Source organism: Dermacentor variabilis, chromosome 7 (genome assembly GCF_050947875.1).
Source record: "Dermacentor variabilis isolate Ectoservices chromosome 7, ASM5094787v1, whole genome shotgun sequence".
NCBI lineage: Eukaryota > Metazoa > Arthropoda > Arachnida > Ixodida > Ixodidae > Dermacentor > Dermacentor variabilis.
The window spans coordinates 117,908,704-117,923,254 of NC_134574.1; the positions used below are offsets into that span (position 1 = coordinate 117,908,704).

Below are 14,551 nucleotides of genomic sequence, written 5' to 3' on the forward strand. Positions count from 1 at the left end.
CTTATGGCCCAATTTGCGAAGTTCATTATGAACTACTTTTACCATGACTTCGGCAACGGCAATGCAATGAGACATCGCGATTGTTTAGTATTGCTGCGGAGCGCGCCCCGACCTGCCCGGTTGCGCGAAGCGCGGCGTGGTTTCGCGAAAAATGTAAACATGAGAGGAGAGCTGGCCCGATAAGCGGAGCAACGCCATGAGCAACGCCAACTTCAGGCTTCACTTAAGCTTCGCAGAGAGAGACGTCAGGGCCTCTCCAGAGCTTCCTTCCTCCGTGAGCGCAAGCAACTTCTGCGCTTAATGCCAATGAAAACAAAACCGAAACTCTCCGTTGTAGATAAGCTCCGCTGCTTACTAGTTGGACAACAATGGCATTTCGTCGTCCAATCATGTTGCAGCTGCTACACCATTGGCTACACCGACCAACCCCAGGGAAGACGAACGCTTCCGCCGCCCTTTGTTCCTGAAACTGTGTCGTTGGTCCGTTGACCGTTTACTACTATCGTTTGTTGCGCGTTACCGCAGGTATTGCGCTGTTTGTCAGCTTGTGCCAGTTTGCAAACTTCTCGACGTCTAGTTTTCACCGCGCATACGCGAACGTGCGCCTGCATTCCTTACAACGAGAACCCCGATAGGACGGACGCGTAACGTGGTTGCGTAAAACTCCGTCCTTGTCGAAAACTCGGCTGCCATTTGAAATCGACCCGTAGGAGCTAAGAGGGCATACGGCAATGGCAACTCCTTCGGACGCGACGTCGGCGCCAGGGACTGCGTACACGCTTGTGGGCTTTGGTGCTGCGTTGGACTGGAGGAAAACATGGTTTGTGGAGCTGCTACCGAACAGCGCAACGTGCTCGTTCTGTTCCATCGCCTGCCCCGGTCTCTATTTGCTGCCCTGCGTGCACTTGGCCTGCTGGCGTTGCTATGACGGATTGCGCAGCATGGGACCGATGTGTGCACTGGATCGAAACAAGTTTTCGCCGAGTGAGACGACCTGGATCACGCTTTCTTTTGACAGTATGAAGCAAAGGAAGGTGAGTGGTTTCACGATTTAATTTCACAGCTTTCCAATGCAAAAAGAGACAGGAATGGCGATTTGGTACGAACGCTTGCCGCTCTTGTTTTTAAGCTAATAGCTGCCTTCGCCTCTTTCGCCCGTTTTCGTGGTTGGCGGCGGGCAGCACCTTGTCGGCTTGTTAGTCGGGTGTGGTATACAAAGGCGCTGAGGGAAAGCGTGACTGTGCTTTTCCGCAACCTAGTCGGAGCTGTTGCGCGTAGGCGTTGAAGTGCACTCGGCAAAAAAAAAAAAAAAGAACAATTCGTTCGTTCGTTCGCTTGTTCATCGTTTTTTTTTTCTTTCGCTCGGTGGTTGGTTGGGGCTATTCGCTTACATTTGCAACAGGGCCCATGGCTTTTGCACAATCATTTTTGCACCTTACACATACTTTGGACCTACAGTTAACAGTTCGAAGTTGCTTAGTGTTCTCTATTGGGTTTGCTGGCGTCGATACGCCAGCGCTATTACGCTGCATGCTGAGGTAAGCGTACGTGTAATTTGGTCAACATGACCAACCCATACGCGCGCTTGTCGGCGCGCCCGTAGATCGTGCGAGACAGGTAAGCGTCGAAACGCAGCGCGAGCACGTACAGGTATATCTTCTCCAGAGAAACATCGGTACTCTGGCTGCTTCACAAGAATACGAAACGATGTCTGCCAAGCCAAAATAGCCATGTGGGAGCACGCAGGCACGAGTCTTGTAGGTTCAAATCGGAATTCCTCGCGAGACGCGGCAATAAAGCCGCGCAGGCGCGAGCTGCCGCGTGCGTTTGAAGGCCAAAGTACTCTCGCTTGCCGAGGCGTCATGCGTTTGCTGCGTTTCACGATATAAGTTTTGACTTTCATCTCCTGAAAATGTTAAAATATTGATAACCGATTTCTTTAGAGTCGTTAGATCAGTGCAACACGTAAAGAAAGCGCTCGTTTTCGCCATGGATAAATCGGCATCAATGACCGTTGATTGCACCACGCCGTAGCTGCAAACGCAAGTTATGGTGTACTGGAATAGGGCAGTATATTGTCCGGCGGCAAAACATGGCACTTTTTGCGATGACGGTGTGGGCTGCTAGAGCACTCTGGTGAACTGCAGCGTCATCTGTCGCTACATGTTATTATAATTGCTTGCGATCGGAGCCATAACGGTGCAGCACAGGGCATCTATGATCAACGGTTACGGCTGTCACAGAGGACATGCATGTCTCTGTGGAGTTCACCGGTTGTTTGTTGTGGTTTTTGCAGCGAAGCTTTATACCTCTACCGTCCAAGGAAATTTTGGGATCGTTGGCGTGGTAAGCAAAAAAATTGGAGGACGCTTAAGCTTCGCCTTCAAGAGTGGAACGCGACAGCGTTCCTGTCGACCCGCCAAGGGGTGTAAGACAATGGGCTACAGGGCAGCCATCACTTACGAGGCGCCCCGCATCGGACGCGGTGAGCGTCGAGCCATATGGTCGAGCAACGCAGCGTTCGGCGCAGCAACGAAACGTGCGCCTGAGCAAGCGGAACGAACCAAAGAACTCGGTATCTCGGAGGGGGAAATGATGCACGCCAGCCAAACGTCGTGATCGGCACGGGCCGAAAGATAGACAGATAGTGATCTAAAGAAAGGAAGGCCGCATGATTCTGCAGAGGGAGCAAGGTGAAGCGTTGTCAGGGGAGAGACAGTCCATGCCGCGACCCGCCTCGCACCGGTCCTCGTACAGCTCCAATGCGCGCGTGGCGCGCCATCTGTCGGGCAGCGCCGTACATGGAGATAATAATAATATTTGGGGTTTTACGTGCCAAAACCACTTTCTGATTATGAGGCACGCCGTAGTGGAGGACTCCGGAAATTTTGACCACCTGGGGTTCTTTAACGTGCACCTAAATCTAAGCACACGGGTGTTTTCGCATTTCGCCCCCATCGAAATGCGGCCGCCGTGGCCGGGATTCGATCCCGCGACCTCGTGCTCAGCAGCCCAACACCATAGCCACTGAGCAACCACGGCGGGTGCCGTACATGGAGAGGAGGGGGTCTTCTATGTTTGCCGCAAGATGGCTCTGCGTGTGCGGAAAGCCCAGAAGAAATGCAGCGGAAACGCACTTCGCTACTCGTGTAATTGCGACTTCTGTAAGTTACATGTTCATAATTACCGATATACACCGCAGTATAACTTTCCACGGCTCGTTTCGAAGGCAACACCGCATTCACTAGAGGCGCGTTTGTACCGCTTGGAAGCATCGAACTCGTGGCTGAGTGGTAGCGTCTCCGTCTCACACTCCGGAGACCCTGGTTCGATTCCCACCCAGTCCATCTTGGAAGTTGCTTTTATTTATGAAGTGCCTGCCGTGATTTATCGCTCACGGCCAACGCCGCGGACGCCGACGCCGACGACACCGGCTTTTCTGCGACACGAGCTCCTTAACGCTGTCGCGTTAAAATTGGAGGACGCTTAAGCTTCGCCTTCAAGAGTGGAACGCGACAGCGTTCCCATCGACCCGCCAAGGGGTGTAAGACAAAGCGCTACGGCGCAGGGATCACTTACGAGGCGCCCCGCATCGGCCTTTGCGTCCACCTATCACACGGAAAGCGTCGAGCAACGCAGCGTTCTGCGCAGCAACGAAACGTGCGCCTGAGCAAACGGAACGAACCAAAGAACTCGGTGTCTCGGAGGGGGAAACAATCTACGCCAGCCAAACGTCGTGATCGGCACGGGCAGAGAGATAGACAGATAGTAATCTAAAGAAAGGAACGGCGCTTGATTCTGCAACCCGCGTGGGAGCACGGCGAAGCGTCGCCAGGGGAGAGGGAGTCGGGGCCGCAACGCGCCTGGCACCGGTCCGCGCACAGCACAGCCCCAATGCGCGCATGGCGCGCCACCTGTCGGGGCAGCGCCGTACATTGAGAGGAGGGGTCTTCTGTGTTTGCCGCAAGATGGCTCTGCGTGTGTGGTAAGCGCAGAAGAAATGTAGCGGAAACGTACTTCGCTATTCGTGTAAATGCGACTTCTGTAAGTTACGTGCTCATAATTACCGATATACACCGCAGTATAACATTCTACGGCACGTTTTTAAGGCAACACCGCGTTCACTAAAAGCGCGTTTGTACCGATTTCAAGCATCGAACTCGTGGCTGAGTGGTAGCGTCTCCGTCTCACACTCCGGAGACCCTGGTTCGATTCCCACCCAACCCATCTTGGAAGTTGCTTTTTATTTATGAAGTGCCTGCCATGATTTATCGCTCACGGCCAACGCCGCGGACGCCGACACCCGACGCCGACGACGCCGGCTTTTCTGCGACACGAGCTCCTTAACGCTATCGCGTTAAAAAACTCCCCATTCGTGGGCCGATCCTGGAGATAGTGAAATGCCGGGCCGACCCGCGGCGGAGATGAGAAGGGCGTTAAGCACTCTCCATGCTAGGGCCGATCCTGCAGATAGTGCAATGCCGGCCCTACCCACGGTGGTTGTGAAGCAGGCGTTAAGCACTCCTATACGTGGGCCGATCCCGAAGATACTGAGACGCCGTGCCGACTCGCTGCGGAGGTGAAGCAGGCGTTAACACTCCCCCTACGTGGGCCAATCCTGAAGACTGTGCGATGCCGGGCCGACCCGCCGTGGAGGGGAAGCAGGCGTTAAGCACTCCCCATACGTGGGCCGATCCCGAAGATAGTGCAATAACTTAAGTTGTGCTTCGAGATGTTGAACGTTATCAGTGCAGGAAGTTTCGCCTAACATATTTAAATTTTGCGCGCTATGTACAACGTTCGATCGCAGTGTCCGTCCAGTAGTGTTATCTCCCATGGTTTTGCTATATGGTCGAGTTTCCCATTCCATCTACATCATACGCAACGCAGCCAGAACTCTATATCTGGAACAGATCTGTGCTCCCGCTGCCTTGAGCCGCGTACGACCTGTCCCTGCACCATCTGCGCTTGTGTAGGTGCGCCGGCGCGAACTTGCCAGTGCCGGCAAGCGTACATGTAGTTTTGCCTTTACGTTAGCGTTCAAGGGAGCGTGTATTACGATCACCTTTCGAGGCACTATACCCTCGGGTGTCACGCGCGCATGGGTGCTATACCTGCCAACATTAACGATTTTATGGTAATGTGTCCAGTTTCTAAATGCTGCTTACAGATTGTTGTATTGATGCAAATAGTCTCTTGTTTTTTTCATTAGCGTTCCATTAAAAGCGGGCTGATCTCAGCAGAGTTCGTGTATAGGGTGTTCTTTCAGCTGCACCAACGTTATTCAATGTTAACGGTGGCAAATAGCGTAATCCTAACGCTTTAACTTAAAAACTTGATGAAGCGGCGAATAAATCTACGAGAAATAAAAATGCTTAATTGAATTATCATATTTACGCTAATTAAGTTCTTATTTTTTACGGCACTTTTTTCAATCTACGAATTGTAGCTAGTCAGTGTGGAAGGCATATCGCGTTGGAACGAATTCTAAGGAGGGCACTTGTTTCACGATATGCGCGATCAAAGTTGCAGTAAAAATGCACTGCTCACTTTTTTTATGACAACGGTGTTTCAGCATTGAACCACAAAAGTAAGCGGAATACCAGTATATTTAGTTGGACATATTTAAATATATCTAAAAAATGGTAGAGTCCTGAGGGTTGGTTCCAAGGGAATATGCCTTGCGAAGTCACCGGCTACAGTTCGTACATTAAAGTATGTGTCTAACGTAATTAATTAAAAAGGCAATTAGTTAAAGTTAGATAAGGTAATTTAAATGCTTGCTGTGTAGTAAATAAAGGGTAATCAGGCCGATTATGTTAATTATCCATGTAACCGCTTTGATTTCTATAGAAATAACGGCCGCCTCTTTGAGTAATTTAGCTCAGTGGTTATAATTGTGCTATCGGCTATAGGCAATTTTTTAAGAGGCACAGCTGAAAAACATACATTTGGTATAGGACCGTTAATAAAGTTTTATCTGTGTCTTACACTTTTCCTGTTTCTGCCCGCCATTGCTGCATGCTGTTTCTAGAACTGCCTAACTGGCGCTGAGCAGCCGTGTTGCCATTTGCTTTGGCAAAACCTACAACATTTATTGTCAACGCCGCTGAAAGCTCTCCGTGTGCTACTGCCCATTGCTGCTCACAAGGGAAAAACAAATTACGCAAGTTTATCGGAAGAGCGTAAGCAAGAAGACACATCTAGAGGGCAGAAATGCTTGGCATTCACATTTCGATGTGAATAAGGCTTTGGCTGTGCGTACGCCGACATGCAGCATCATAATCGTTGGTGAATTTGTCCAAGAAAATATCTCGAGATATTTTGCAGATATTGCAGTAGTCAATGATGCGTTGACCGCCACAAGTAGTTCACTACCACAAGTACTGCACTTATTTCTAAGTGCTCTCATGTTAGAGACATTAGTATAACTCAAAATGGTTGATGGCTCTTGGGGAAAAATGTCATGGTTTAGTTCAAAGGACAGTAACCATATTTTCTTGCTTACCATTTAGCTGCTACTGCCCAGTACGGCAGCCAGGGGCGCGATCGGAGATCATTGTTCGAAACACGCTTTCCGTTTGTGTTCAGTTTCGCCTCACGCGATGGGCCTAGGCCGCGCCGACTTCGTCAACCGCGCTGAGTCGGCTCGGCTTAAGCCAATCGCACGCAGTGGCGCGCTTCGAACAATGATCTCGAATCGCGCCACTAATGTCATTGTCATGATTGGTTGCAAATAACACAAAGGCTCTTTATGCTGCTCGCAGATTCATTGCTGGAATGCATCGAATGGTTGCAAGGCTGCTGGACCCATGTGCCAGATTATCAGGCACTTCCGCTCACAGTGCGGTTACCATTCTGTCTCCTGTCCTGCGTGTGGGCTGGCCATGGCACACAGGAGTGTCACCGACCATCTGAAGCTCCACTGTAGTCGTGGGAGTTTGCAGCATAATCACAGCATTGTCCCGAGACATCGCCCAGTCTGTCCAGGGACTGTAAACGAAGTGTCGCAACAGGTATGCTTATGTGGCTCACAGCGTCCAGTTTCCTCATTTCTTAGGTTATGACCTGTGGCCTCAAATGCAAATACAATACATAATGGAAGTGTCCCATGTTTCATATTTGCTTACATTAATAAATTAATTCTCGTAATCAACAAGGAGTCTCTTTCTGAGTAGGGTATTGTCGTTCTGAAGAGAAGCGTAGCAGTGTTATTTTTTGTTATTGTGATATTATTTCAGTGCACTGGTCAGAAATTGTGAGCAGATATGGGGCACAAATGAGATAGACAAGTCGGCAAAACTACAAAACATTTGCCAGCAAGAAATCTTAAACAGAAAGACGGGCACAGAAGGAGGTGTATTGTTTGCAGCTCTTTAGGTTGCCATGACTCTAATGTCATATCCAAAGACAAAGTAGTATTGTTTATTAGAATGTGCCTTGTTATTTAGCTAGTTTTGCTATTTACGTCGTCTGTATCTTAACGAAAATTGCAGGTTATTTCATGCATAGAACCTACTGTGAAGCACGGAGCACTTGTGCCAATCACGTGCATCTTTTTCGAAATGTGTTGTCCAAAATTAAGAGTAATAAACACCTAACATTTGACAATACTCTTGTGACCTACGTGAATTATATTCTTAAAACAATGTAGGATAGTTGGACTCATGCTGGCTAAACTATTCCATTTCATATGAAATGAAAGCGAAAATTCAATCCACCAGTTATTTCAATACGCATCGCAGGAATACTTGCGTACTAGCCGTGGGATTTTATTAAGAGAAATGAGAGTTTGCTCTAGCCGGTCGCCATGTACAGGGGGAGAGAAAAGGGGAAAAAGGAGGTTATTAGTGAGGGTGACAATAGGGGATGGCTGCATGCACAAATGTACAGCACCTTTATTGGAATGGACCTTGATGATATGATCCCGTAATGCATAGTTCTGCACACCTTGGCAATACCTAGAATTGGCCTGTCCCTAAGGCTTTTTCGAATTGCGGTTGCACCATTAGAATTTAGCTTAAATGATATGTGTCTGAAGATCTGTGAAGGTTTCTTTTCAATTGTATCCAGGTATCCTTGCCGTACAACAGCCAACTTCATTCTATTCCTGCCTGGCAATAACCTACCTTGTTTGATTGAATTCCTTGCTGCATTAACCTGCGTTTAGGCCCCTATGGGCTAATTTTCTGGCTATAACCTCTTCTGCTGTATTTCTGCTTATGAAATCAGTATACAAATCTGGTATAAATGAGCGCTAGTGTGTACTTATATATACAGGTATTGCGCACAATTTTCTCCTGTGATGCGTGCGCATGTGCAATAATATAAATGAGCGCAGTTCTCTGTTAGAGCGGCTCTCTTAACCCAGACAGTCAGTCATTTCAACGGCCTTCTAAACTCTTCTCGCTTTGATATTTCCTTAGCATTTTACAGAAGTTGCTGGTTGCTTCATTTTTATTTCGACGGTTAACTTTTCACACTTAGTCTTCAAGTGCTTTTACTGAAATTGATATACAATTCAGTAGGTGCATTGAACCCCGTTCTTGAAGACAAGGCTATATTTAGTTGCTTCATGTTACCGAGCACTAGCCACCTTTGAAAAGGTTCATTTTGTCCATTTCTACAGGTGGTCTAACTGCATAAATTATACATCTGTAACATAGTCTGTAACGGTTAAACTGCTGTGCATTTTTCATATGTTGAAAATTTGCCCTTGCTATCTTATTGATTGGGACGGTCTATTGATTAAAATGAATTTTTAACTCTCGTAGCTGAGAGCCGTACTTCAGTAACAGAAATAAATTATGCATTTGCCAAAATATTACACATGCATCATTGTATTTTTGATCTAGACTTATCTTTGCCTAAACATGCAATGAAACTAACCGTGTTCCAAATGTGCGCATTGTGGGCAAGTATACCCATGAATGCCACCTTATTTTATCTTGCCAATTTCTCTAATATTTGAATTTTAATCACTGTTGACTGCCGTCATGCACCTTCTAGTAGAATACAACGCTTTTGAACTTACGGGGTGGGGTGTCTACCAACAGGGAAAACCGGGAATTCTCAGGGATTCTGAATAGTCTGGAAGTACTCAGGGAAAATCAGAGAAGTTCTGCTTCTATCATGGAAAATAAGCTGTAATTTTATTGAAAGGGAACAAAAGTCGCGCTAATGCTCGCCCGAGTAAGAGAGGAATCGACTTTGACTCCGTGTCGTCGGTTGGAGGAGTTTGCAGCGTACAGTCGATGACCGATTTTGGGGACATGCCCTAAAATTCGGATGGCTTCCCGGCACCGTCACGTACCCCTTAGAGTCAATGTATAAGAACGTCTGAAATTTCGGATGCAAGAACCCTTCACCATCCGATTTTCTGAACTTTTTCCGTGACCGCAGGTATGAAACGGAATTAATCAAAGCCACCACCATCGCCATTTTGTTTATCTCACCGGCTCGAACCGGCGCTCACGCACGCAGATATCTAACACCGCGGCAATGCTAGGCCCAGCTCCTTCGACGTTCGCTATTAATCTTCTTGATTGTCGGTGCCGTGTCTTTCATTAACTCAATTCGCCGCTGTCAGCAATGGCACCGACTCCACCTTTGTAATCCTCGTGATTGGCTTCAGAGCTCGGAAAGCACGACGCGTTGCATAATGCTAGTTTCCGAAAGTGAACTTCGGCTCAGTACAGCAGTGTTAGGTGATGAAGCATACGCGAAGTACTGCGGTGAAGCTTAAGCGTGTGAAGGGGCAATTGTCGCAGGATACAGAATGCATTCCTTAATTATGCACGCGTGCGCACGTCGTCTCGTGTCACAGTACGAACATTAATATGCCTAATAAGTGTACTGGTAAGCCTTCAGAGCTTTTTCGGACGTGCCTGTGGCGAATTGAGCCCTTAAGGGCAGTAAAAGACATGCATTCATTTTTTGAACTGCTCGCTTTTCGGACGTACCCGGGGGGTCCCGGGGGGGGGGGGTCCTAGGGAGTCCGAAAAATTGAACCTTGACTGCACAACAGACCAAGAGCATGCCTCAAATAGTCCGCGGGGCGAAGCGTGGCGGAAGGAGGACGCGAACACAAAAGGACCGACTCATTGAAGAATGAATGGAAAAGGAGGTGTGCCCCCCCCCCCTTTGATGTAGCTTGCGCTCAAAAAACAAAATGTTGGCTGATGCTGAGATGCAGGTGTCCCTTATCCGAACCAAACTTCTTAAAGGGACACTAAAGCGAACCAATAAATCAGTTTAGACTAATTAAGCATTGTTTGAGAACCCTGCAGGCCGTCATTTCAACAAAATAGTTTGATTATGAGATGAGAAAATGAAGGTCGAAGTATCAGTATTTGAATTTCGCGCCGAAATCCCAGCGCCGGTACGCCAGCGTGACGTCAGGGATTCCAAAGTATGTTTTCGCATTTGGGCCGCGTTGACTAAATAAAGGTTCCCGAAACTTGCCATGTTTAATAGTTGGTCCCTTTAGAAGGCAATGTAGTCAATCTGTACCGCTATATATAATTAGTAGGCCCTAGAAGATGTCATCAAAATCCAAGGCGTCACAGCCCCCAGGTGCGGGAACTTAAGTAGGCGTCGCCAGCCGTATTTCGTTCTTGCACTTTTTCTGGCTTACCAAACGTCTTATCGTTGTAAGAGTGGTGTTCTTGGTGTTGTAGAACGGTAATTTACTGATGCAGAAGAAATCAATTTTCACTTTAGTGTCCCTTTAAAGTAATCAAATGCAACACTGAGGCGTTGTGCGTGGGCTTAGAGTATGTCAGTACAGTTGAGGTTGACTTTCTGGCTGCTGAGAGAGAATCTCACATGTCACAAAGTTCGGGCCTCATACCGATGAGCTTGCTATCAGTTGATAGAAATAGCTCATATTTGAAAATATTTGCTTCTGTATGCATCTCTTTTTACTTGTATTTGAAAATGTTCGACTCAATTTGCAATGGGCTTTATCATTTCTTTCGAAAATATTTTATTTGCTGTGCATTTTAGTAACCCGTCCCTTCTGTTTTCTTTTTGAATAAAGTAAGGACTACTACTTGGTATTCAAGCTGGATTAAGTTTTTCTTTTATTTTTTAACATGCGTGTCAGCCCGTCTTCACATAACACAAAGTTCTGTGTCACACGTGAATTTTGCAAGCGCACTCAGGGAAAACCTGGTAAACTAAGGGAATTTCGAAATGTCAACTTGGTAGACACCCTGATTGATGTGTGACTTTGTTTTGTTGATAGGTTACAACTTACATATATTATAAGAACCCATGCATTATACTGGCAATTTATAAGTGTCTAGCCTACTAGAATACTTGGTGTTTAGAGGGTAATAGAATAAATAGGTCTTGCATGGTTCTATTGTATTTTATTGCTTAGAGTGTGTGGTAAATTGCTCTTAAAAGCATATACACGACCAGGTTGTCCTGCTAGAGGTCCTGGGTACATTTTTTGCATTCACATGCATAAGCATATGTTAATATGCTTAAGTTGCAGCGAGCATGACATTATTTGAAAGTGCTTTCAGTTATGCAACTTCAATTATTTTTATCACCTACCTGCCTTCCAGATAACTGCCACAAGTGTACCGGATGCTGGCCAAACTGTGAATGGCCTGCAAGATGTTCGAGACTCGGAGAATGTGAATTCAAGCACATCTTTGCCAGTTGTGGGGCCCAGTCCAGCCACTGAGCTCCCTCTCGACTCCTTTGATACTACATTTCCTACAAATCTTCAGCTTACGAAGCAAGGTCCAGTTCAGCTCCCACAGGCAGAACATGTTCTTGAACAGACACCAACATTGTCAAACGTAGACGAGAAAAACGGTGGGTGTGCCGTTCAGTTGAATGAGTTGCCACAAAAAAGGGCCCGTCAACGACAATTCTGGTCAGGCCAGTCATCTCGTAGAAAGCGAACCCGAAATTTGCCAGCTTCAACAAGACAGCTAAGAGGACAGGAACAAAAATGAATCCGCAGGAACCTACGCTGTTGTCAGTATATCCACTTCTGCAGTATTACCTGCAGAAGTGCAAATACTCAGAACGGCCTAGTTTTTTGTCAAGCGATGTGTCTCCAGATGCAAAGTACATCCTGGAAAGCTTTATGTTGCACTGAAGTTGGGGTACCAGCATTTCCTCTGCTGAATATTCATAGAATAGTTTTATTTATTTGAGTCTTGATCACCTACATATTGAATCAAACACTTGCATCTCGATTTTCAGTTTCATTAGGAGTGTGCTTCAGCTAGAAAAATGATATATAGTTCGCACAATAGCTCTGAAGGAAATGTATATTTGAAACATGAAATACCTCTTCTGTCGTAGATTTTACAGCAGTGTCAGATATCAAAATTGGTGTACCATTTCGTTTATTACCAAAACTTCACTAGGTACCTCTTCAATATTGGCTTCAGGTGACATGCACTTTCAGATTGGAATCACGCAGTACTAAAGAGATAACATTTTATTGGTACCTTTCTGGGCCACCAGTCTTAAGAAACACATGCAAAGTTTTCACTGATATATATTTGCTCTTCGAGTTAACATTTAATTTCATTTTCCAATAACACAGAAAGGGTCAGTGCAACAGCAATTCATTTCATTGCAAATTTTTGGTAGACTCAAGACAAAAATTGTTATGCTTTAGGTAGCAGGCAACTTCAATTGTGGCTTGGAAATTTTTAATATTGAATTATGTTATTAAATTCTATAAAATAATTGTAATGACATGTATTAGAAAATTTTAATTGCTTGGGCAGAGAGCATTTTAGTAGCAGTAAATACATTGTCCTAAGTATTCTGAAGCAGTCATCACAAAGACATTGTACAACCATATATAGCTGATTACTTTCTGATGGGGCATATGGTAATCTAACATGTGGTTTAGTACGCTTATTGCCTCACTGCCCACTACTTATGTTTGGTGTATAATCTTCATGTGATGTGAAATATTTTGTTCATAATATTTGGTTTAAAATGAATTGTTCAGTTTGGTATTTTATCGCAGGTACTTAAAGTGTTTATTTATTAAACTGCGTGATGTATATTTAGCAGTGAAAGTTTTCACTTCTGTTTTGAATGTGTGATTACAAGTTAGATACTTCAGTAAAAGGGCTCTTGCAGAAACTATCGTTAATTGCAGGTAATAACTGTGAAAACTGCCTCGCCACTCTTACATTTGTGTTTGGAGTAAGAGACTAGCCTATTATATTTCTCATAATGATATATACCCTGTTCATGCATAGCTCTGTATGATGTCTCTGCATAAACTGTAATTATTTTGTTTATGTAATGTGTATCTAACGTGCTTTCCGGGACATAGTTACAAATTACTTTAGTATCTTTGTATTGGGTTCATTGACAGATGGTTTTGATGTCCGGGGTCATCTCAGTTTTATCACGTTGCCATATAACTAGTAGGCAGAAAGAAGCCTGGAATTTTTTTTTCTTTATTACTTATGTGCATTTATTTTCCACGAAGCTTATGTCCTTATGACGTCGTGATGGAAAAATGACCACTTCTTTTATGCTGCTGCTTAAATGCTGTGTCACAAAGATCTGGGTGACTTTTTTTTTCTTTATACTTGTGAGCACTTAGTATAAAGCTTGTATGCAGTAACACTGGTATTAGTAATTGGGCTTTAAAGCTTTGGAACGCTCTGTAAGTGATTTTGTTTTAAATTAGGTGTTGAATGCAAGGTGTTGAGCTTTGCAATCCTTTTTTTTATGTTTGTTTGGTTGGTGTGCAGATATTTTTGCTGGAAACTAGTTTTTCTTCATCCACATATAGCAGCAGTGAATTGATTTAAAGGCTAAATGCACTACGCTGTTTTTTGGACATACACAGCCTGCCAGTTATCTGTGTGAGAACTAGCCAGTTGCCAACATTTTCGCATATATTGGGACTAAGTACCCAGTGCCAAGATGGCATATACTGCGTAGTGTCCAGTATTGTATAGATATGATGTTTGCAGATAAATTTTTTTGTCATATTTTATGTTGTTTTCATTTCTTGCTTTGGGTAGTGCATACAAACTTACATTTTTTATCGACCTTTCGTGATTGCTGTGCTGCAGATCGTGCGTACACATACAGAGAAAGTTGGTTTATGGGCTAAACGATTTTGTGTTCTTTTTAAAAAATATACAGTTTAAGAATAATTTCAGTAGTCTGTGGTCAAAATCACAGGGTGTTCTTGAGCTTAGCTCCAAGTGTCCAGATGTAGACATGCAGTGTTGAAAAGAGTGTTCATTTAGTGCATTCTCAATATAGTTCTCTCACGGTTACGTTATGCTCATGTGACAGTAAGTTGAATTAGGCACTAAATCCTTCACTTTTTGTTCCATTCTAACAGTACATGCTTCATCGCTCATATTTAACTAATTTGTAGTCTTTGTCAAATCTTGGATTACCTACAGAGTGTCAAAACAGGACATGCAGTGCACTGAAAAGTAAATGTTAAGTGTTGTCACATTATAAAATTAATTTTATCTTTCATTCTTACATTCGTTTTCTCATTTCATGTTTCAAGTATTACCCATGAATT

The 14,551-nt window shown here is 45.0% G+C and overlaps 1 protein-coding gene across 1 annotated transcript; it reads left to right on the forward strand.

Annotated features, from left to right (window-relative positions):
• The first annotated feature begins 407 nt into the window (after positions 1–407).
• On the forward strand, positions 408–13,997 carry LOC142587832 (uncharacterized). Its single transcript, XM_075699124.1, has 3 exons — positions 408–1,034; positions 6,768–7,016; positions 11,577–13,997. Exons 1-3 carry the CDS (start codon positions 732–734, stop codon positions 11,973–11,975), a joined length of 951 nt encoding a protein of 316 aa, XP_075555239.1. The 5' UTR covers positions 408–731; the 3' UTR covers positions 11,976–13,997.
• The last annotated feature ends 554 nt before the right edge of the window (positions 13,998–14,551 follow it).

Coding starts and splice junctions, on each gene's coding strand:
- LOC142587832 (XM_075699124.1), top strand. CDS start 732: ATGGCAACTCCTTCGGACGCGACGTCGGCGCCAGGGACTGCGTACACG. Junction 1,035..6,767: donor ACAGTATGAAGCAAAGGAAG/GTGAGTGGTTTC, acceptor TGCTGCTCGCAG/ATTCATTGCTGGAATGCATC. Junction 7,017..11,576: donor TAAACGAAGTGTCGCAACAG/GTATGCTTATGT, acceptor CCTGCCTTCCAG/ATAACTGCCACAAGTGTACC.